This window comes from Merops nubicus, unplaced genomic scaffold, assembly GCF_000691845.1.
Source record: "Merops nubicus isolate BGI_N331 unplaced genomic scaffold, ASM69184v1 scaffold28210, whole genome shotgun sequence".
NCBI lineage: Eukaryota > Metazoa > Chordata > Aves > Coraciiformes > Meropidae > Merops > Merops nubicus.
In genome coordinates this window covers 17,393-42,236 of record NW_008582639.1, presented here as the reverse complement: position 1 = coordinate 42,236, position 24,844 = coordinate 17,393, and the positions used below count along the sequence as shown (strand labels likewise).

Below are 24,844 nucleotides of genomic sequence, written 5' to 3'. Positions count from 1 at the left end.
TTGAGAAATACAAGCAGAATGTACCTTCAAAAAAGAACAGAAAAATCTGATGCTTCTTTTCATTAGAGCCTTGCAATGGTGCATCCTCACTGACGTTGCTTAATGGACACTGCCAATATAGACAATTAAACAGAGATTCACTGATGGTGTTTAGGGTGAGGTTGTCTTGTCCTGTAATGCAGTCATAGTCTGAAAAGAAAGCCTGAGAATAACAGAATCTACAGGAGAGATAGGGACCAGAGTTTATTTCCATTCTCTTGCTTAGAAACCTGGAGATGTTCCCAATGGGTGGTCACTGAGCCTAGGTGACAGCATGCTGCTCTCTGCAGGAGCTCTCTGCAGCCAGTCTGGGAAGTTCACTGCCTCGGGAGGCCATTAAATTAAACAGATACTTAATCTGGGAAAGGCTGGGTTGGGGTGGAGCATTAACACTGCTACTTATTAAGGCTAACTATGCTTCAGGCCATCCAATGGTAACCTAGGATCCTTAGCTGAATGGAGATAATCAGATCACCTGAAGCAGTCCTTTTTCAATCTTCTGTCTTTTATACCTCCCTGGTGTCATGTTCTGAAGACTTGATTATTGGTTGCTGCCTTAAATAGGTTCCTGATAAAATCCTAATTCTTTTCATTTTATAATAGAATTATCATACAAGATGACAATGTTTGTACCTAAGTAGTTTACATGTGGAATAGGTGAAACCTTCTAGAAATTGAATTTTCAACAGATCAACACAAAGATCTTCAAACAGGTCCAGCCCACACAGAAAATGCAAGTTGCTGTTGAATCAATAATGAAGCAACAAGTTTCAAGGCTGTGCCAGGAAAATAGAAAAATGTCTTGCCTGTCCCTTGGATTCTTACCTACAGAGGAAGTTTTTTCTGCCATCAGTTACTCATTCACCCAGTCCAGGGAAGGGCTGCTTTCCAGTTTGGTTTGAATGCCAGTCCTCTAATCAGCTGGAGAAAAGGAGTCACTTATATAAGCCAAGGGAAGGGAAATGCTTCTGCAATACAGCTCACATGAATAGCTAGGACTGAGTGCTGGTTGAGTGCCGAAGTCCACCTTCTGCATCTTCTCACCCCACCTCTGTAGAGCGGTGTTGACTGGGAGAAGTGGCAATCTGGGAGGTTTTCCTCTTCTTAGTGGTCTTTCTTTTTCAAGGCAGACAGTGGAGGCAAGTGGAAGGCATGACCCTCTCCTCAGACAACGAGCTCAACGGGCTAGATAACCCCAGATTTGTGGTGAGTCTGCTTGTCTCTGAAGGGTAATTGGTACATAAACGGGTACAAGCCCTGCAAAAGGAGGAGAAAGGGAAAGGCAGGGGGTTCAGACTGGCTGTGAGGATGCTGGTCTGTGGTAAACCTCTGTCTTGGCTCCTGTATAGGCAGGAATCCAAGGAATTATTTCCTCACTACAGCCTGCTGCTGAAGTCTCAGCATGCTTTCTCCTCCTGCCAACCTTTTAACTTCTTTTCTCTCCGTTATTTCTAAATGGACAGTGTAGATGAATGGCAGCACAAGTGAAAAGCAAGTTAGCTTGTGGATGTTTGTAGCTGAGTCCTTGGGTAGGGCATTTTATGTATTAATTAATACCTTTACAATAGAAATTTAGCCTAGTGAAGAATGTGTTTCTTTTGTCTTGATCTATTTCTGTTGGGGTGAATAGTCAGAGAGGTGGATGAAAAAGAGATTTGAGAGTCAATGGGGAAGGGCACTCTACAGAGTTATAGCAGCGTAGTAAAAGCTACAAATGATGTGTCAGTTCAGGGGTGTGCAGTGCACTGGAAATGCTGTGGGCTGTAACAGCCACAGGACAAGGGCCTGGGGCATGGCAGCCCCCTTCCTATCTCACACAGCAGGGGTCACCTCCATTAGAAACTAAAAGAGCTGCTTATGTTCTGACAGCAGGTGTGAAGGAGTAGGGGTCCTGCAACCACCTTGCTACCTTACTACAGACCACCACCTGGAGGATCTTGGAGGATGCTTTTAACCTCCTGGTGTACAAGCCTTCTATACCTTGGATAACTCTGGGTGAGCTTGCTGTGAGCAGTGGAGGTGGGGGTGTTGTGCCAGTTTTGGGCAGAGCCTTGGAGAGGTGCTCAGAGTAAGTCAGAGTTTTTCAGAGTTTAGTTCCTGACTGCCTTCTTGATTGCACTTATTTAAGATGCTGAAGGCATTGATGCTGTGACTGCAGCCTGAGGCACACAGAGGGTGTTCTGGTCCCCTGGGTTCATGAGAGCAGCTGGGCTGAGAACCACCAGCAGCAGTTCCTCATCCCTGTTCCAGACTGCTCCTGCCTTGTCCTCATGCCAGCATCTCACCATCACAGACTGGCCGAGGTTGAAAGGGACTTCTGGAGGTCAACTTCTCCAACCCCCCTACTCAAGCAGGGTCACCTAGAGCCAGTTGCCCAAGACTGTGTCTAGGTAGTTTTTTAATATCTCTAAGGATAGAGACTCCACAACCTCTCTGGGCAACTTGTGCAGTACTTGGTCACCCTCAGAGTTAAAAACTGTTTCATGTTGTTAAGACAGGACCTCCTGTGCTTCAGTTTGAACCCATTGCGTCTGGTCCTGTCTCATCTTGTTACCTCCACTCCATCCTTCTGCCGAGCCCTTCTTGCTCACTCCCCTCCAGCTCCTGGGGGAGGGTCAAGGCTTCATGTGATGATCATGTGGGGCTGTTACTGGCACAAGCTCTGCCTGGCTGGAATATCCTTCTGGTTAACACAGGAAAAGTTGCAATGCAAGGAAAGGAGCTTACTCCTGTCTGTCTAGCTTAGGACTCATGTACCCATGATGTTATTCAGGAGTAATTGTCCCCAAATAACTCTGTGCTTGGGCAGTCTTAAGTACCTTGCTGTACATTTGTTAATCCAGGGCTCAGGATCTCTTGTTCTTAAATGAAAATGTCTCCACAGGGAGCTACTTAGGAATGCATTTTGCTCTTGAAGTTCATGCCTGAGTTCAGTTTGAATTAGCTCTGCCTTCACCTATTTATTTTGAAGTATCTGTAGTGCTCCCAGACTGCCTAGGTTGGGCAAACACACTGTGTTTAAAAGGTATTTTATAGTGTGTTTTCAACAGCGTGAGCTAAAATGGGGCTTTGGAGTCTCACTCAGGAGAATGGAAACCTGGAGGTTTCAGGCAAATGATGAAGGCCTTCAGGATTAATCTGCCACACCTGCAAAATTTACAACAGAACATAACATTAACATTTCAGTGTTTTCAGGTTCCAGCAGGACTTGGGAGATTAAAAAAAAATAATAATAAAAAAAATTTGGTGCTGACAAAACTGGTCGAGCTTCTCTTGAAAGCAGATTTCTGTCCCTGCTTGATGGAGCAGGACATCCCAGCCCAGAAAAAACCTCTGCTGCCAACATGCTGGGGACTCACTGGCTGGAGAAAGGGTGGCGAAACATTTCAAATGGTTTGGGATCTTAATTAACATTTGCATTTGGCTCAAAACGTGGCTTCCCAGGCAGCCTGCCTCTACCACAGGCGCATGTGTGCACAGGTGGGACATGTGTGTGTGTGTTGTATGTACACATGTGGTATCTTTGTGTGCCAGCAATGTGCATATGTGTGTGTGCTTGTGCACACAGGGCTCAGAGTAGGTTAGAAGGGGGAGCAGACAGCCGGGGGTATTTACTTCGCTTAAAAGCTGTGGCAACTGAAGTAAAGCGGTATTTTGCTTTCCTTGGCAAAATGGATCTTTGGATGAATAAACTCCACACAAGGTGTACAGCTCCCTGGGGTGACCTGCTGCTTCTGGCTGCCTGGGAGAGGATCTGAGTCCTCCTGGGAAGCTACAGGAAGACAACAACCCCAGGCTGTTTCCTGGTCCCCAGAGCTGCCCCCGCTCTGGGGCATCCCTCTGGATGTCATTGCCCAGGGCAGGTGGCTGAGCTAGGGCAGCACCCTGGTAGATAGCCCTGCTTTGAGTTGGGTCCTTTGAAATGGATGCTGGGACTTCCCTTCTACTGGTGTCCCTGTGTTTCATCCTGTTCCTTGGTTTTCTGGGAAAACAAAAGTGCACATATGATTATCAAGGCAGAACATTTTTAAGGGTGAATGTAGGGAGATGGGGAAGAGAAGGTTTAAGAGAAGAAAACGAAATATAAAACATGCATCTACTCTGTAATAGTGGTGGCCAAGTTGGTGTTTTGTTTTGGTTTTATATTTTACTAAAAGCACTGTTTGGGTGGGACACCTAGGAGGAACAGAGACCGGGGACAGTGCAGCTTTCATGGATTAACCCACTGCATACGCTTTTTTGATTCTGGTTGTAGTTTCTCCATCCTTGGCTAGATGTTAATGATACTAACTTGCTTTGTCCAGATGTCCCCTTGAGCTTGAAACATTCTCTAATGTTTGGTCTGGCCTAGACACACACATTTCTAAAAAATTTCCATAGGTGTTTTTGCCTCTGTTTTAATTTCCCCCGCTGTCCTTTTTAATCCTGGCCTAGTTGAAAGCTGTATATGAGGTGTTCCCACAAGACATGGAGCATGTCCGCAAAAGAGGTGGCTGCTGGGTGACTGTGGGGCCAGGCTGCTGCTAATGAAGAATCTCTCCTGTTTGCTAGGGTGAAGATGGAAGCCACTGCTGGTCCTCGCAGGACTGCACTGCCCAGGGTCAAGAAGAAGGCAAGGACAAGGGCCCCAGCAGCAGCAAGCTTGCCTACACTGTCACGGACATGCCCCCCTGGTACCTGTGCATCTTGCTGGGCATTCAGGTGTGATGGGGAAGCAGGTGGAGGCTGGGTGTGGGTGGAAGTTTAATGACTGTTCAGCTGGTTAATGGGGGTTAAACCTGAATCTGGAAGTACTTTACCTTCACTGGGCATGACTGGGGCTGTGGGACTGGATCCAGGTGACCTCAAGTCCTTCCCACCACCTTGTGAGCACTGTTATCCTTGTGCCCACAGCTCCACTGGAGTGCAAATGGGAAGGCAGAGCCAGGGCCAGACAGTTAATAAGGACAAATTGGATACTTTGGCTTGTTAGACAAATGTCTAAGAGCTTCTGGACTTCTGCCTTCCTATGGAATAAAAGCTAAGCAAAAGAGCTCACACTGCTTTGGCTGGTGTCTGTGCCCAGATATGTTAAATGACCTAATGGCACCAATGCCACACTGGGTAGAGCCTCAGGGAAGAGAGACCTCAGAGTGATGAAGGTAACAATGGACTGTGCTTGGTAAGCATCTTATACTTTGTTTTCTTAAACAATCAGCTTAGATGTTGAATGTATTAAGGCAAGGTTTTTCTGAACACATCTGCTTCAGAATTTAAATAAAACATGCCTCTAATGAGCACAGTGGGTTTTTGCATGCCACCAGTTCCACTGGTGCAGTCCTGTGCTCTGAGATGAGAACTGGGAAGTGATACCGACTGAAAAAACCTTGCCTTCCCTGTTGCTCACCACAATTAAGGTTAAATATTATAAAGCAAAAAATGAGTTTGAAAAATTGTTTTCACATTTAATAATTAACTGAAGGTCATTGTAGTGACTCTCCAGAAAACTGCAATGCCTGATTTATCCAGTTTTTATTATTACCTGTAATTGCACTGTATGAGAAAAGTTGCTAATGGTTACCTCAGATTTGCTGACTTTTTAGGTTATCCTTTGTGGTGCAAACGAGATGAACTGAAATATTTGCATTCATTTTGCCTCATCGCTCTCTCCCCTTGCCTTGGGACATCCCCACCTTCCTGGAAGAGTAGCCCTAGCTTGCAGCTTTGCCTGTGAGTGCTGGGGATAAACTTCTTGTATCTGACAGCAATCTGGAAAGTCCAGAAGACTACAAAAGGTCTTTGGGCATTTAAAGTGTGAGAAGTTTGTGGGGGTGCACTGCAGTTCTTTTAAGTGCTTTGGAACAGCCCCTAACAGAGTACTAAGGCTGCCAAAAAAGAGAATGGGTAATACTAGTATCACCCAAATCCGTGAGTTACTTTAGATTTCCCGCAACAACTCAGGGATATTATACAGCCAGTTCTGTGTCCTTCTTCACCCAGTCTTTCTCTGTGTCTCCTAGCACTTCCTGACAGCCATGGGAGGTCTCGTAGCCATCCCACTGATCCTCTCCAAAGAGCTTTGCCTCCAGCATGACCTTCTTACCCAGAGCCATCTGATCAGCACCATCTTCTTTGTCTCAGGAATCTGCACCCTGCTACAAGTCCTCTTTGGAGTCAGGTAGGCCAAATGCAAGAAGTGGGAAACATGACAAAGCAGTTTGTCAATGCAGTTACCACATGCTTGACCACCAGTCTACTGTAGAGTTTATCAATGAGAGTCATTTGCTACCCTTGGGCAATCAGGGGACACACCAAAGCATCCTGAAATCACTGTACATGATAGTTCTGAAGGGCTGCCTCACTGTTCTGACTTTTGCACCTCCTGGTACTTGATACATCATTGTTTGCCGCCTCAAGGAATCTGTGGTACCAAATAATAAAATACTGAAACATGCAGTAAGCATTAACTGCTTGCTCTTTATCCCAGGGATCCTCCAACTGAGGTAGGACTCCTCTGATCTGGGACGAAGATCTGGGGAGCACAGAGCCTGCAGGAAACTCTGGGTCAGGGGATAACTGGGAGAAATCAGAGCCCATCTGCCACCCCTTAGGGACTCAAGGAAAAGCTCTGCAGCATGCTCAAGGATTCATGGCACAATCTGAATGTAAGGAATTTGCTGCTGAGCTGATGAATAGCTGGTAGTGAGGAGATGATGGTGGAGTTGCCATTCACTCCACAGAAAATTAAGTACTTAATAAGACATGACTACAAGCACTCTCCCTTGCCCCAAAGATCCTGTATCTTTGCTGACCTTGCAAAATTTATTTTCTTTCTTGTCACAGTTCTGGGCTGCCTCTCTTTTTCCACAGGCTGGTTTTTGTGTTTTTTTCTTTCCTCCAGTATGATGGGAATCTGTTTCCTTCTTCAAAGGTAAAAATCACACATTCTTTGGCTTCCAAATGCAAAGGACGTGGTTAAAACTCATCTACCATCAAAGCACTGGTCAGTTGCTAGCTCCACTAAACATTTTTACTCCCATTTCTTTCTCCAGTGCAACTTTTCCATCTCTGCCTGTTATAAAAAGTGCCTGTAGGCAAACCTTGCCCTTGGAGGGGGCTTTGCTTTCCTACATTGCTGCAGAATTAGTATGTGTGTGGGTTCACCCTGGCCAAAAAGAGAGAATGTGGTTCTTCTCAGTTTGGTTAAATTCAGGCTGGGATGCATGACTGTGGCTGTGGCTGCTGGTGTGATTCAGACTGGAGTCTCCTCAGGCACCCCTAAATGCCTTGATGATTATCTGAGATCTGTGATGTTCCCTGCTCACTGTTAGCTCAGGACAAAAGTGTAGCAGGGAGCCTCTCGCATGGCTGAATAGGTAAAGGAGAAACAACAGATCAAATTAAGTGGTAAGGAGTTGTTCCCATAGGATAAGGTTGAATGGCTTCTGTGGTGCTGAGGACAAAAATTGCCCTGTTGCTGGTCCCAACTACAATGCATGAGGACATTCCTGTAGGAAAAGTAGGACTTAACCTGCGGTGTGGCTGGAGGCAAACCAAGACTGAGGGTACAGTTGGAAGCAGATTTTTTTTTTCTCTCTCCTTTTACTGTTTTCTGAAACCCTGTAGTAGTTGATAACCATAAGTCACCAACAACCAGGAAAGTGGTAAATACAAGTTGGACGGGATGCTTTTTCCTGGGGATCCCTCAGCTAAGTGCTCTCCACAGTCCTGGTGCCCATATTTAAGAAAGACAAATTCAGATAAGTATGGAGATGATCTACTAATGTGGCATGAGGATGGGAGACCGTTCATCTCACAACAGTTGGCCTGGTTAGCCTGACAAAGTGACAGTTCAAAGGGGTATGGCTGCAGCTTACAATTAGTCTGGGAGAGAAATAGGGGTTTCAGGCAGGGAAAAACCTTTTTTGGCTAAAAGCCAATTTGACATATGAACATAAAGATGGGAATTGGCCATGGAGATGGGGAGGTTCCCGCCAAGAGTGAATGGAGTTTGGGAGCAGCCGTCCAGAAGCAGTAGCCAAGGGAGAAGCCCAACCCACTGCAACCTGCAGCTTGGTTGTGTTACACAGCACAAAAAAAGCAATGACAGGTCCCAGACAGTCACAGGGCAGACTATCCAAGAGGCTCCTGAGCAGAGACACAGGTTGCTTGTCATTGTGGTGAGCCTTCCTTAGCCAATGCTTGAACATCATGTAACGATGATCGGAGCATAACTTTTCCTTCTTTAAACCTGCAGCTTTCCCTGGAAAGAGCTCAGCATGCCCCATATGCATCACCTTGGCACTCTAGTTTGCTTTGAGCTTACCCATGCCAGCACTGGCTGTGAAGTAGCAGCAGGACAACACTGCAGGAGCCATAAATCTATTGTTAATTCAACAGTGATGGCACTAGGCCTTCTGTTTCTTTTTGTTTGTTGTTTTGTCTTGCCTGGCAAAATTCTTTGAAGGCTGCGATGTGTTTGGCCAAATGCTGTAAATAAGTGACCCCATTGATTACTGATATTCAAATGTAACTTAATAGCAAAGCTCCAACAGTGCTTTGGTTGCTAGTTTAGGTGATAGAGATGTGGTGCTGTTACAGCTATGCTGGCTTTGCTTTCCAGAGAATGGTGGAAATGCCTCTGATTCCAGGGAAATTCATGCCCTTCCAAAGCACTCACCACCCTCCTGTTTTTCTGAGCAGGCACCATGAGAGCTGCTGGCACAAGGAGAGGTTGCTTTGGAGGCTGCTTCCACAGGCAGTTTCTAAACGGAGGAAGCCAAGGCACCTTGGAGTTTTCCCTAACTTGTTCAGAGCTACTGTACCAGCCTATGGTCTCAGGCAGCTTTGGGTTTTTCAAGCATGCTAGAGGAACAGACAAAACAACTTGCACTGCAATTGGGGCTTAATGCCTGCCATGGCTCCTCTGTCTCCATTTCTCTCTGTGAGGGAGGAGAAGAAACTGGGGCAGCTCATAGGAGCATCGTCTCTGCTGTACAAAGCTCTTTGTGAGGCCAGTGCTGAGTGCCTCTGGATGTCCAAGCTCCTTGCTAGCTTGATGGGTCTGCAGAGGGAGGGTTACTCTGAGCCAGGAGACACAGCAGCGCTGGGGAGAGCCAAGGCCTCATTCAGGCAGCACATTCAGCCCTGTCCATGCAGATGTCCTTTCCAGTGTCAGTGGAAACAGGGCAGTCATTAACTTGAAAAAACTATACTAAAAGCTAGGTCACATTTTCCATGGCCCTCACTCTGAGGGCAATTGTGACTTGAGAAGTAGCCAGTTCACATCCTTGTGTTCATGAACAGGTTGTAAAGAAAACTGAGTCAGCTGAATGGGACAGAGAAAGCCAGTGGATATTGATGAGATTTGGGCCTAGATCAATGCTGTGCTTTTCTTCAAAGTCTCACCATCTTTCTTCTTTGGTCTTCTCCTCTCCTCCAGCTTTTTCCCTTGGTGGTTGCTTTACTCTGTGCAGCTCCATGGTCTAGTCACATCTTAGGAGGAATACTTTCTCCTGGAGAGTTTGACTCCAGCACAAATGTGCCCCTTCATTGCTGGTGTTTAAACCTGAGCTCTCCTTGCCCAAATCATTGCTTTTGACTGCAATGGGCAGCAATTCCCACCTGTGGTCAGTGGTGGTGACCTGCCAGAATATTTCAAAAAATACTGCTAGAGGCCATGAGCAGGCCGATTTTTAAATGTATTTTGCTTTTTGCTTTCCTTTTTCTCATACCTATAGAGCTGGGTTTCTAGCATTCTTACTCATCTTTTTTCTCTGTTATTCTTCCAGGTTGCCTATTATTCAAGGAGGGACTTTTGCATTCCTGACCCCCACCTTGGCCATGCTGTCTCTCCCCAAGTGGAAGTGCCCTGCTTGGACACAGAATGCCACCCTGGTGAATGCCTCTTCACCAGAGTTCATTGAAGTCTGGCAGATGCGGATGCGAGAGGTCTGTTACATTTTCAGTGTTGTCTGCTCCATATCAGGGCTGTTTGCTTTTAGAAAAGCACCTGATCATGGTAAAGCCATCACTTCTGCAGAGCCCACCATCCCAAATGGACCATGGCCCTCACCCTGTTGCAGCTTCCGAAGCATCTAGTCTCTGGCAGAAAAGCAGATATTTCACTGCTGCTGAAGAGGGGACATGCAGTCCTTGGGTGATTTATGGTGCCTGTCAAGTCTCCACTGCTCCAGCAAGATCCCTTCTCTGCATGGTTAGCTTTGAGGAGAGAATGGATGGAAGATGCTTCCAGGGAAAGGACCCTATGTAAGCACAGGAAACTTATCAAAAATAAATGCAAGGGCAGAACTTACTGTAAATATTAAGGAAAAATGCATTCTTAAGTAGCCAAAAGAGAGGAGGAAAGGTAAGGGATTTCACCACTTTGTACTGTCTCTATTGCATTATAGTAAGTGGCTAAATTTGCCTATGTCAAGCCGTATGTTGGGGTGCTTTGCAAAGCGCTTGAGAAGTGTTGTGAACTCATGAAGGATTTGATGTACAGCACAGGCTGTCCTCCCCATTGACACATGTAAATCTAGTACAAGGACACAGCTGCCTTCTCCTTTCAGGCTGGGTGCTTCACCCTGGCCCCTGTGTTTCTCTTCCCTTTGGAGCTGGGGGAGGCAAGATGCCGAGCACCCAGCCTTCTTTTATCACCAAACCTGTGAAGGCAGAGAGCAGCCCCACCTCTGAGTCCACTGCCCGGAACTGACGCGAACAGCGTTACTTAGCAGTGATTGTCAAGCAGAGGAAACTTCAGGGTGATAAATACATCCCTGAATGAAAACCAATGCTTAGAAAAAAACAGAGGTTGTAATGACTCACCTGCCCTACCAGTGCGCTGAAGTGCCCCAAGCCCTTCCCAGATGGGAGATGAGTGGAGACCATGGCTCAGTATCCATTTTCAGGGCAAAAGCTTTTCCCCTGCGTTTTGGAGGAGCAGGATGAGGGACTGCAGGGAAGCTGAGGCATGGTTGGGTGGCCCAAGAGGCCAGGGTGAAGGTGGAGGGTCTCTGGAACATAATTAGCCCTACTGAGGACTAAATCCATCAGCCAAGGAGGGAGCTGATGTGTTGACACTTTGGTGGTCCTTCCCCATACAGACAGTATGGGAGGCCTCCACTGGTCTGTCACTGGAGGCTGAGCTTGGCTCTCACGCTGCTTTTGCACTGACTTATGAAGAAAAGGCTCAACAGCCGGACCTCCTTTCAACCTCTTCTGTCTTCCTCCTTTTTTGCAGGTACAAGGAGCTATCATTGTAGCTTCCTGCTTTCAAATCTTCGTTGGATTTTCTGGCTTGATTGGGTTTCTGATGAGGTTCATTGGCCCCCTGACAATTGCCCCCACCATCACCTTGGTTGCCCTGCCTCTCTTTGATTCGGCTGGGGATGAGGCTGGGCAGCACTGGGGCATAGCGTTCACGTAAGTGTCACTTCTCCATGGATAAGCGAAGGGTACACAAACCACCTGCCTCTATTATGAAACCACTTGTTGCGGTCTGTAGCAGAGTTCCCCTGGGTTTGAGGTTATTTATTGAGCACTAGCATGCAGCAGGCTTATGCAAGATAGCTTCATGGCACAGTTTTCCTCCCAGGATCTTAGAGCCCTTGGTAGTAAAGCGAAACCCCAAAGTGAGTTTAAAAATCTGATTTTGTGAAAGTCTGAAGTTCACAGGTCAGTAGAGAAGTCTTTCCAGTGTGTGGTTCCTGGAGGCAGTCTCCATCACAGTTGTCTATTCACACTTGAAGACAATGTGTACATACCCACTATTTAAGTTTAAAAGACATTCCTAAAATGACAAAGCTGAGCACTCAGAGTTAGGTATTTCTTGAGTTAAAATAGCTGGTGCTTTTTGTATTGTTTTCACTTGACAAGGAGGAGTTGTTTTCTCCTCGGAGGGCCTGGGGGTGTGCCTTTGGAAGTGTCTGTGCATGTGGCTTTGCAGCACTGAGTGCTCATCAAGGGATATTTTTGTGCATGCCCTTGTGCGTAAGTGTACAAGTGTGCTTGGGTGGCAGGACTTCCTTTGTATTTCAGAAATTAATTCAAAAAATAGAAACACCACTGCATGGTCCTGCTGCAGATTTGGCACCTTCAGATCCCTGATGCAGACTTCAGCTTGGGATAACATGCAACAGGAGTAGGTTGTTATCCTCTCTATGGGCTCCCATTAGTTTACTAGTCCTTTCAGAGATGTCTTTGGAGACTTGGGCCAGGCTTGACTGCAGTCCCAGGAAGGCAACATGCTGTTGTTGGGACGTGCTCAAATACACCTCTCTCTCTCTGGTTCTTTTTTCCTCCCCACAACTGCCCTCCCAAGCACTAAATACCAACTTTCTTTTCCACCCCTACAGTTCCTCACCTAATTGGTCTCTTTCGCCAGCAACCCATAAGGCCCCAAACCCTGCCTGCCTCCCAGCTTACTTTTCACCATTGTTTCTCGCACCACATCTCTGGCTGCTTGTCCTGTTCTTCAGCTCTGATGATTTGTTCTAGCCTGTTTGCTTAGCCAGTCTGAATTTTCCATTCAAAGGGCATATCCTTGTATGGATTGTCTCCTTTTTCTGCCTCCCTTCTCCAGCCACCAGCTCCTAATCTCAGTTCTTTGCTTGACCTCTTTACCCAACTGTGTTGTCCCATTAACAGGGTCTCAGTCCTCCACCCTGTGTCACTGTTCTAACCCTGGTCACCTTTTCTGTCCTGTTCATTTCTGTTCCATGTTATACCTGTGCTAATCCCAGTCCTTTTTTCAGCAGCTCAGACAACTTAGCCCAAACCTTATCATTGTACTCTGAGCTGTCTGAGTTTGTCTCCTCTTTTCCTGTCTCCTCCATGCTCCATTGGTGCCACTAGAGAAAGAGCACTAGAGAGACATGATGGAGAAGACAGGATAGATGAGCTGTGTGATCTCAGCCCTGCTGTTCAGCCCCACCACATCCCAGAGCCCCCATGATGAGCAGTATCTGCTGTTGCCCCAAGAAACTGGTCTAGTGCATGCTCACTTGCTCCCCGGTGATGGTGCATACACAGGTCATCACTAGGCAAGGCCTGGACATACTCGGAAAGCTTGGAACCTTTATGGGCTGCAAATGCTAAAGCCTGAGATGGTTTTGCTGGCTGCTTGAAAAACTGCAAATTTCTGCCCCTGGTAGAAGGCAGACCCTGATACTACTCAAGGCAAAATTATCTTCTCAGTACAGGCTATACTATGCCTATTTCCTGCATATCACTCTTTGAAATAGGTTTGGGATATATTTTTCCAGAAATACTTGGCTTGAGGCAGATGTTTTCCATGGAAATTTTATCCTGAATAGGTAAAGTTAGGCAGAATTATAAGCAGCTGAAAATAGCATTTGTTAATGGAATGTGTCAGGCAACCTGAATGTTAAGCAGTGACACCCACCTGAAATAGACAAGGGCTCTGCAGTGACATCTAAGGCTCCTGAGCACCTTTGTTCATGCAAGTGCATAAAAAGTGCAGTGACACAAGGCTGGCTGGCCTATGTAGCTTTAGAAAACCCAAATGGAAACCAGAGTCTTCTCAGACTTTATGCCTCAGTTATTTAGTGCTTCGAGTTGTGATTGACAGCTAACCTTTGGCTGTACACCACGGTGTGTCTTTGCAGAGAGGTGAGGCTAGCATTGCCTTTGCACTGCTGGTTTTCTACCTGCCTGTGAATATTGCATCTATAGCTCGTCACCATTTCATATGTATTTTTCCATGCACTTCAACGGGTGCAATCAATTTCTCACCAAATCCTATCTGCATTAAGTCACTCAATATATACAACTTAGACTTGTTATAAAAGAAAAATTAAGAACCCTTCAGAGGCCTGGTTAACATAGGATGAAAATGTCCAGGGTCTTCTACCAGCTCAGCAATCAAGTGGGGTGCCCAGTCTATGCCCTCTCACTGCATATGGCAGCCTCCAGCTTCATCTGGTTGCTGTTTTGGGGTGTGGGGGACACACATGGAGGGCAGGCGAGGCTTGCTGTGAGTGCACCCAGCTGTGCTGCCATTCACTGGAGATGTATCCCTCACAAGGGATTAGAGAGGAGCTGCACTTCACAGTTGTTTCCACCAGAATGAGCCTGGGCGCTGCCAGCAGCACACATGAGTGAGCCTGCTTTGGAGGACCCCTGCGCCATGCAACCTTTGCGTTCTGGATGGCCGTACTCTCCCCTTCCTGGCTGGCTGGAAGGGCTCAGTGGGCATTACATGCAGCCCCGTAGTTCCACTACATTTTTTTCTTTCAAAAGAGGGACTTGCATAGCCAAATTAAATCTTTCTTTTCTCCATGCGACATATGAGCATTTTGCTACTTGCAGAGCAGCATAGGTAAACTTGAAATCAGGAAACCAATAAATCCTCTATTTCCAGTATATCTGAATTACACAGAGGTTCAAAGGGGTGGTTTCTTACATAGCCTGCCTGGACCTTGCATGTCTCTCAGTTTTTGTTTTATTCAAGTGTGATTTTTTTTAAGCTGTGGCAACTGTGTCATACTGTGTGATGCACCATCTGGGGGGTTGGTTTTGAAACAAAAGGGGAAAAAAATAATTGCAAATGTAGCAGAGCTGTCAGCAGAGTTTGATGGAAAGCTTGTTCCATCCCAGGCTTGCTGGAGTGGGGAGCAACCCTCTGGTGCTGAGAACCTGTTTTTTGGAGTGCTCTGTAGTGCTGGGTCCTTGGGTAGGAGGTCTTCAGTTAATGTGTGGACAGGCAGGCAGCTCAGCACCCACTGTGTCTCATGTTCTGATTTTCCCTCTTCCTAGGACTATTTCTTTCATAGTTCTGTTCTCTCAGTACCTGAAAGATGTCCCTGTCCCACTACCGTCTTACCAAAGAGGCAAGAAGTGCCACTTCTCCCCAGTCTACCTCTTCCAGATCTTCCCGGTACGTTGAGATTCCCAGAGAACCAGTGGTCATGGCAGAGGGACTGCTGTCACCTACCCCTGGGCTGCCTGGGGTCTTTCTGCTCATGTCCAGCCTGCACGGTGAGGTGGCACAGGGGAATAAGGTCTCCATGGCCCTGCATGTGGGGAGGGAATGAGGGAGGGAGGGAGGGTCACCAGGACCCCCTGTCATCCCTCTGCCTCCATCCCACATGGAGGGAAAAGGTTCAGGCAAGAAGACAGCTTGTCCCCCACAGCTGTGCCAGAGATGAAATCATGCCCTAACCGAACCCCACTGCTACATGTGACGGGCAGGTGCTGCTGGGGCTCTCCCTGAGCTGGCTGCTCTGCTACGTGCTGACGGTGACCAATGTCCTCCCTGCGGACCCTGCCGCCTATGGCCACCTGGCCCGGACGGACACCCGTGGGGACGTTTTGTCCCAGGCTCCCTGGTTTCGGCTGCCTTACCCAGGTACCTCTTCCCCCCCTCTTTCCACATCCCGCTGTGTCGCTCCCAGCTCCGGCTTGCACCTCTGCGTATGGCTATCCCAAAACCAGGCAAACATCCACATGCCCCCCTGCTGTTCTTCCCCCCCCAGCATTAGATTTCAGGGACAATGTGGCCAACTGAGCTGTTTACTTTCAGGCCAGTGGGGAGTGCCAACCGTCAGCTTGGCTGGGATATTCGGCATCTTAGCCGGGGTGATTTCCTCCATGCTGGAGTCCGTGGGAGATTACTACGCCTGTGCCCGCCTGTCCGGGGCCCCGCCACCACCAAAGCATGCCATCAGCCGCGGCATCGGGATGGAAGGCATCGGCTGCCTCCTGGCTGGGGCCTGGGGGACGGGCAACGGCACCACGTCGTACAGCGAGAACGTTGGGGCCCTGGGCATCACCAAGGTGAGCCTTGCTGCAGAGCCCCGTCCCTCCTCGTTTTCCCTGGGGTTGCGTGTACAAAGGGTGGCTGGGATGTAATCTTAGCTCACCTCCTGCAAGGCATACAAGGAAAATGTAGCCTGGCACACTGGTGGCCAGCGCAGCAGCACTACAAGTCACCTAACAGAGGTGGTCAGTCCTTTCGTTCTCTGCTTATAGTCTGCATATGGGACAAGAGCACACTGCTGTTCCTCATGGCACTCTCTCTTTGGCTGTCTTTCTAAATATGTTTGAGGAGAGAGAGAGAGGGAGAGGGGAGACTTAATAGGGCTTCAGATTCCACAATTTTTACAACCCAAGGATGGAGATCATGTGAAAGGCAGACTGTTTCTTTGGGATTATAAAAATGTGATGGTAAAGTTTTATGGTTTTGCTTCTCTATAAAGTTTTGTGAATTCCTTGAGTATCTTATTCCTCTTAGTAGGGAAAGAAATTTCCAACTATAAGCTTAACGATCAGAACATAGATTTTCACTAAGCTTTACAGCTAGAGGACAGGTCCAGCAACCAACTGGAAGACGTTTTTAAATCATTGTCAAACAAGCAATGTCATGTCAGCAGAGTTGTGAGTCAGTGAACAAATGCAGAATTTGACTTATGGCTTCCACTCTCTAATTTTGCTTATTTCATTGGATTTCACAAAACTCACTCTCAACAACCATTTTTCACAGACTGAAGCACTGGTGTTTGACTGAGATGGCTGCTTCTAGCAGCAAGGGCTGTCTGGATGTCTGCATGGAGTCCAGTTTAGGCTGTCACCACATATACCTTGTCCCAGTGAAATTGTGCATACTGACCATATACCCGACCTCTTTCTTTCCTGACATATAGTTTGGATACATTGCATACATCGTGCCTATGGGATGTAGCACAGTGCAGAAGTGCCCAGACTCACAATTATCAGATTATAAGACAAGTTCTTATGTACGCAAAGTCCTTCAGGTAGATATGTCATCCTTGCTGATCCAGGACAGATGTTGCCTATAGATCCCACCTCTGCTCACCTTGTGCACATTTAAGAGAGCAGAAAACACTATCTCATCTCAGTCATCTTTGGATCAGAGTAAAGACTCTAGCTGGGATAGATTAGGATGCTAAGAGCACAATGAAGATTTAATTTTGTTTTTTATGTGGGAAACACATTTTTCTGTGTCCAGCATCACCTGAAACATCTCAGATATCCACAGGGGCTTTCAGATAAGGCAAAGGAGAAGCTGCCAGAAGCTGCCAAGATGCAACAGCTTAAATGGCACCACGCACCTATGTCTAAGCTGCTTGATCAAGCCCAACATGCCAGTACTGAGCTTTCATTTCCAAGTAAAGAGGAGGATTTTAAGGAGAGGTAAAGACCTCAGGGTCACCATATACACAGCAGAAAACTACAGTTTCTTCAACTTTAACAAGAGAGTTGGTTTTCTTGTTTTCCTGACATAACTGAAACAAACTCTAAACTAGATGCTTTAGCAGCATATGCTTACAATTTTGGTATCAGTGGATTAGTTAACTTGCCTTTAAGGCAAACTCCATAAACTGGGTAATTTGACATTTGGGCAAATTAAGAATCTGAAGCTTCATTCTAATCCTGGAACAAATTGATCTGTTGCCTTTTATTAAATTACAGTTTTGATGGTAATGGGTGTCCCAAGGTTTTAAGCCAGGGAATATAAAAAGCCCACCTGAACGCAATGCATGATTTTATTTTTAAGTTCCCCACCAAATCTTTTTCATTTATCTTTCACAATCAAGTAAGACTTAAAATATTTTAAAGGAACATTGTTAAACATGTTAATACTTAAAAAGAGACACCACTAGTTACTGGAAATGTTTTTGTTGAAAGCATTCACAAAAAGCCCTTCCTGTAAAAATTACATTCTTCAGATATTTAAAAGGAGGGATTAAAATATTTAATTGAATTATAAAATGTTTGCAGGGGATTACAGAATTTCCCTAAGGCATGAACATCGCAAATCTTAGCATGATTCTTTAAGCTGTTGTTGGTGTGGCAAGATGTATCTTGAATTGAAAGTCTAGTAAATATTGCTGCTTTTCTTTTTAGTTTCCATCAGCTGTAAATGTCTCTTTCATTCCTTTTTTTGACAGATGCTTTCTTTCTTTCGTATTCACATGCTCCAACATACCTGAATGAAAGGCATGTCTTCATGCTTCATCCCATCTTTGTTGTAGTGCCCAACAAAGAAAATGCCACCCTGGTTTTTCCTAGGGTGGGGAAAAAAAAATGGTTTTACTGAAGCTAGATGGGTAATGAGAGGTAGGGACAGAACAAGACACTTCCCTGCTTCTTATTAGCTATTTGTTGACTATAGAAAGGATACATCAGATCCCAGAGCTTGGGACGGGAGCAGACAGACAGATCTAGATCTAGTCTCCCAGATCTTGATCTCCAGGGAACTGAGGGATTGATGTGGGACACCTCACTGCAAACCATTTTTAGTTAAGAATCCAAACCCTGGTGGAAAGATTGTCCACTGAATTGACTGGGTGATTGCAGCACCAGCCTGTGGGTCTGCTAAGACATTTTGAGGCTGGAGTGAGACCAAAGCTGTCTGCGGGGGTTACTGTGCTCTTAATTTAAAAATGAACTTTAACAGCACACCACTAAAGCCCTGACAACAGTAGGAAAGAGGGTAACACCAAATAAATAGGTGTGGACCCATGACTGTTCTGAGTGCCCTTCTTGATAAATATTTACTAGTGTGCAAGGACTTATGCTTCCCATGTAAGTATAAGCACCCCAGCTCAGCACCAGCTGCATCTGAACCTGCAGCTGAACGTGCCATTGAGTGCTATGGCCGGAGGTGCAACCCCTGCCTGGCAGGCTGGAACTGGAGCCTGCCACCCCTCGCCCTTCTGTGCTGTTGTGTGACTGTCTCCTCTTCCTCTTGGCCCAGGTTGGGAGTCGAACAGTGATCATCGCCGGCGCCTGTGCCATGCTCCTGAGCGGCATCTTTGGGAAAGTTGGGGCCATGCTTGCCAGCATACCCACCCCTGTGATCGGAGGCATGTTTCTTGTGATGTTTGGAGTTATCACGGCAGTGGGAATTTCCAATCTGCAGGTAACAGCTGGGCGAGTGCCAGTTCATCCCTTGGGAAGGGGACTTCGGTTTCACATCACGTTCTTACCACGCTGAGTCAGATACAACTGTGCTGCAGCAATTGCAAACATTTTCATTGGCAGTTCCTTAGATGAAGATGAGGGGATGTACACAGAGGGTCTAAATCCCACAGAGCTCCCTGGTTGGGGCTGGGCTTGCTGACACAGGGGGCAGCAGGACCACTAATGCTCCAGCAGCACCAGGGCTGCTGCCTGGGTCCAAGCCTACATGCAGCATTTACATCCAAGAATGTCTTATCAACACACCATTAATCCACAGGTTTGGATAATTCCATACATAACGTGTACAATATCTCTGTGCAGTACACAGATATGAACTCATCCAGAAACATCTTTATCTTTGGATTTTCTGTGTTTGCTGGCCTCACGGTTCCCAACTGGGCAAGCAAAAATAACACACTGCTGGAAACAGGTAAGAAGCAACACCATAAGCATTTTCTGTAGCATAAATCGAAGGCAGAGACTGATCCAGAGAAATCTTTGAAAATGCAGTTTTTCCTGATGAAACCCACAAACCTGTGCTATGACTGTTTCTTTCTGGGAAGGCTGTTCTTGCCTTTGCTCTGATGCACAGCTCTGGTGTGGAAATATTTGCTCTTGATCAGTGACTGCATATCCCCAGAGTCCTGTTGGGCTAAGGATTGCAGAGCACTTCCCTGGATCATGTTCCTGGGATGGGGCAAAAGAATACTCCAGGCATGGATCTTCATCAAGATCTCAGTGAGTGAGGCTTTCTTACATGCTCATACACAATGAAACCTTGTGCTTCCAAAACACAAGAGCAGACTCCTCTACTAAATTTCATCAAGTTCACTTTATTGAAAATTCCAGTCCTCTGAGAGTTACCCCTTCGTTTTATCTTGTGTGACTAATGGGCTCATCACAAAGGCTGTAGTATGCTCCTTAAAGGTATATATGGCATGGTGAGTGAGCTGTTGAATGAGCTGGGTCCACAAATCACACACTCTAAAGACAGTCTATCAGATTGTCAGTGCCACCAGGCTTTGCTCATGTCTATCAGCCTTCACAAAGAAATGTCACACCTGATTAACTTGTGGTAAAATCCCATGCTAAATATACCTGTATTTCTTTGAGAACTGAAGCTTGTGCTTTTGTAGGGAACTTCTTGGTGTTATGTCTTCTTGGTGCAGAAGGTGTTTGGAGCAGAGGGCAACTTTTTCTGAGACAGTGTTGTGGTCTGCACTGCTAATAGGTTCTTAATGCATTTATAAGTCAACTCCTGCCCACTGGCAATTCGATCAATGAATAATTATGCAAAATAAAGCTGTAGGTCTGAAACTGGCAGTGAGATCCATCTCCCTTGCAATGCCAAATCCTAGGCTCTGCTTTGGGATTTGCACATCTTGTCTAAACAAGCATGCAGCTTGTGGCCTTTTGGCACTGGGTATGTTGCTGGTCAAACGTGTCTCTCTGCACTACTATCCAAAGCTTTGTTTTTCTCCTAGGAATCATCCAGCTGGACCAGGTGATCCAAGTGCTTCTCACCACTGGCATGTTTGTGGGTGGACTCCTCGGGTTTTTCCTTGATAACACCATTCCAGGTAGGAGTTGCTAAAATGAGCTAAGCTATGAGCTTCTTCAGTAGGAGTGCGATAGACCACTGGAATAGGTTGCCCAGACAGGTAGTGGAGACCCCATCCCTGGGTCAGATCAGGCTGGATGAAGCTCTGAGTAGCTTGATCTAGTTAGAGGTGTCCCTGCTTATGGCAGGGGGGTTGGACTAGATGACCATTAGAAGTCCCTTCCAGCCCAGACATTCTATGATTCTGAGTGCCCTAGGGTTTGTTTCCTACTGGGTTTTGACCTCATGACTGCTGCTTTATGGGTAGGAGTTGTGCTAGCAACAATGAAGTACCATGTGACTGAACTCCTCCCAGAGAGGGATGAGGAACAGGAGACATCACTGAAATGGTCTCTGGCTAGAAAACAGCATCTTATTTAAAAAAAAAAAAAAAACAAAAAAAACCCAAAAAAAACAGCCTAGTCGGAGGAAAATGTTTATTTGGGACAAATGTCTTTTAGGGAAAATGCCAGCCCAGAGCCATGTTGCAGATTGAAAGGCAATAGAACGGCAACCACAGGACACAGAAGGTGCCGACGCATGCCTCCTTATGGGAGCTGCTAAAACAGGCTGAACTGGTGCCACAGCAGTGGAAAGCAGTAGGGAAGACTAACAACCAATGATAGGATATAGCACCTGCAGCTGGTGCTCAGAGAGCAAAGACCTACCCATTTTCATTGAGCCTAGAGAGGGACAGCATAAGAATAGGAGAGGAAACCCTCTTTTCTGCTACAGAAAAAGAACAGGAAGGACACTCTGTTAACCAGATTCTTCTACCCTCTCAGGCTTCTTGGAAAGCCGGTCTCCTTTTGGCTCATTAATTTTCACATATCCCTTGATCTTCAGCCCCTCTGGGTAGAATTTATAGGTGTGCTCACTCTCTTCCCCAAGAGGGACTCAGCTGCTGCAACAATTAGAGATACTTAGCAATTCTTTAGCTAGGGTAAATGCTTGTGACTGACTAGTAATTGCTAGCTAAACCTTATTTCCCCGCTCCACAGTATCTGTTAACAATTAACAGCTAGCCTTGCTTTCCTAGCACTGTATAACCCACTCTTTGAACAGTTTTTGGGTGCCTCATGGCTTGTAAAAACCTCTCTTGGTATGCTTGATTCCCATGGAAAGCAGTGGAGAAGAGACTGCTTATCTGGAAGCTGTTGCAGGAAGATGGGTACTGCCTAGAAGCTCATCAGTGAATTTTCAAAAAGAGCTTTTAGAAGGGTTTAAGCACAAGGGATCTGTATGTTGTGCTGAGTCTACTGGGATTTGAGAAGTGGGTGTGAGATGCACAAGAAACACCTGCTGTTTTAAACACAGCAATCTCATTTTTGTTGTTGCAGGAACACAGGAGGAGCGGGGGCTCCTGGCATGGAAGAACAGCCACAAGGGAGAGGCAGACAGCTCTCAGCACATTTCCAAGGTCTATGACCTTCCATTTGGCATAGGCACCAAATACTGCGCTGTGTCTTGGTTTCAGAATCTCCCTCCTTGTCCCAAAAGACTAGCTGGCAGCAAGAAAATGGATGAACTGAAGGCTGCTGGACAAAGAAGCAGTGTCAAAGCAAGTTCTGAAAGAGACTCTGAGATAGGTGCTGATACAAAGATATAATCACCTAGCCTGCAGGTGAGCTCATCTCAGCAGCAGCAGTCTGAAAAGCATGTCTGCAGCCCCCATCATTTGAACATGAGCTGGCAGTTGTTAGAGGTTGGAGCAGAACAATAATGTCTTTCTCTTCCCACCTATGCTCCCTGCACCACTGCTGACGCCAAGGGAGTAATTTTTCCCCTCTCTGCTCCTGCCTGCCCACTTTTGAGGAAGAACATATCCCTCTTTGGGGAACACCCAAGCCCAAGAAATGCCTGGGAAATGTTTCCTTCCTTGCACTGAGCTTTGGAGACCCCAAGGAGTAGCTATTTAGCTGAAGCAGAGCTCTTCCTGTACCCTGTCCCAGCTGCTTAAGGGGCCACAGGAGGATGCATCCCTGATGTGGGCCCTGTACCACTCTCAGGCATCTTTTGGGCTGAAGCTAATCCCCACCACCGTGAAGATCTGTAATGGCAGTGCTCACCTCTCAGCTTGTGGTTTATACCTCGTTCTGTTCAAGGGGAAGCAGGCGCGTGATTAATCTCATTCCATATTCCCATAATTTAAAGTCAGTCAGATGAACGTTGTTGTAAGACTGGCATCTAAGATTAATGGGTTGGATTGTCTTCTGAACATACCTCTCCCACCCTAAACCACAGAGGGAATCTTAATTAGGTTCTTGCCCTAACAGAAAAACCCAGCTTCACTGAAATAAGTCCCACCTGGGGTGCTGGGAGCAGTCTCAGAGGAGCCAGTGTCCCCAGGGCACCAAACCCTACAAAGGATGAAGGGGAAAACACTTCTGCTCTCAATCTGAGGCATCCCTGCTACTGCTGTGTCCTGTGGTGTGTGTCCCCTCCACTCCATACCTGTTTGGTCTGGTGTGGTGACTGTGAGGTCACAACCGCTTCTCTGGAAAATGGTTTGCAAATTCTTGCTCCTTTCCATTATCAGCAGAAACAGCCTTAATCTTTACAGCCAGATATAATGTGCACAGCATTACATCAGCACATGGTGCTGTCAGTGCCGTGTAGTAATATTGTTGCTGTAGCATAAGCTTGTGTTTCCTGCATTGATATTTATACTTACTTATTTTGGGGGAAATATAAATAAAATGCACAGTGTAATGCTATTTCTCGGGGTGACTGCCATAACAAGTAGCAGATACTATTCAAAGTATCATAGAGTAATTCAGTTGGAGGGGACCTCTGGAGGTCACCTGGGCAAGCCTCTGCTCAGAGCTGGTCCTGTTCAAGCACGCTGCAGATGACTGTGTCCAGATAAGCTACAGATGGAGAGCCATAGCCTCTTTGGGCAGCTTGTTCTGGTGTCTGACCACCCTCACACTGAGAAGCATTTTCTTTCATGTCTAACTGGAATTTCTGATGCTTTACCTGGTGTCTTTTACATCTGTCTCTGGTCCCGTCTTAGAAAAGTCTGATCTCATCTTTGCACCTTTCACGAGACAACTGAAGGCCGTGACACAATGCCTCCTTAGACCTCTTGACTCAAGACTGAACAAAATCTGGGTGGCTTCAATGCAAAGCCTTTATTCCTCATGCCTATTACAGTCCTGTCCTGCAGCTATGACATTAGGTGGCTGGTTTTTACTCGTTACAGGCATATTGGTGTCTTAGATCAATTGCGTGAATGTTGGGATCCTAAAGGAAGAAACAATACAGTATGAATTGCTGTTACAATTGCAGGCTGGGTGCCTCCACTAAGACTGCGAGTTTTGTGTCTTCGGGAGAAAAAATGATTTGCACATTTAGGTATGTTTGACCTTCATCACCATCATAGATTTTACAGAGATAACTAGTGCCAGGTGTCTCAGCTTTGATATCTTCTTCATCTTCCACAACCTTGAGTACATTTTTAAGCTCACTTAGAGCCAGTCTGTGCTCTCAGGGGATCTAGCAGACAAACCCATGGTCTTACTCATCATCATTCTCGAATTTACTTGTGCTGTAGCACGCGTGCAAAAGTAAGTTGTTAGTCTACATCACCCTGTACCCATGTCCTGTACTGAAGCTGCCAGGCTGCTGCTGGCCAGACCTGGTGCACACTGTTTTTGGTTTTTGGTTTTTTTTTTTTTCAGATGGGACAGGATACACAGCTAATGAACGAGGTACATAAGCCACACCAATAAGGCAAAAACCTGTTATATGATTTAGCCTTCACATGCTCCACCTTCCATGTGAGAATTTTTCCTTTGGTGCTATGGCTGAGATCCCCCTATGGAAAAAGCAAGGTAGGAAGCACAAATGGGGAACCCTCAAGTGTTTTTGTTGACTGTCAGCTCTGCAGAGACTGCAGCTGTATCTTTTTGCTTCTCCTTTTAAGTTATGTATGTTAGCATGCTGGCAAGTGCCAGAGGTTTATGTTTGCCATAGCTCTGTTAAAAAAAAAAAAAACCAAAAACAACATAGTATTAGTACAGTTTCCTACAAAAATTAGTCTTCAATGGGCTTTTTGTTCCCCACCTCAAGGATGGGCAACATTGCTCATCTGTTATGCCATCAGCCTGCTGCCATGTCTGTGTGTCCCCATCTTGTATTTGGCTTGTAGGCTCCCTGGAGTAGAGCTGGGCATGACCTCTGAGCTCCTGGCATGAGGGGACCCCAATCCCCAATGGAGGCTCATTCCTACAGACCAGGACGCCCAGACAGCTGTGAGAGGGGTATGCTGGT

General features: G+C 46.4%; 1 protein-coding gene across 1 annotated transcript; it reads left to right on the top strand.

Moving 5' to 3' along the window:
- The first annotated feature begins 1,191 nt into the window (after window positions 1-1,191).
- On the top strand, window positions 1,192-22,178 carry LOC103771095 (solute carrier family 23 member 1-like). The gene is made up of 12 exons (XM_008938387.1): window positions 1,192-1,245; window positions 4,591-4,740; window positions 6,039-6,196; window positions 9,810-9,969; window positions 11,264-11,445; window positions 14,800-14,920; window positions 15,235-15,391; window positions 15,566-15,819; window positions 18,764-18,928; window positions 19,291-19,399; window positions 20,454-20,549; window positions 21,910-22,178. The coding sequence occupies exons 1-12, from the start codon at window positions 1,192-1,194 to the stop codon at window positions 22,176-22,178; spliced, it is 1,875 nt and encodes a 624-aa protein (XP_008936635.1).
- Window positions 22,179-24,844: the final 2,666 nt, after the last annotated feature.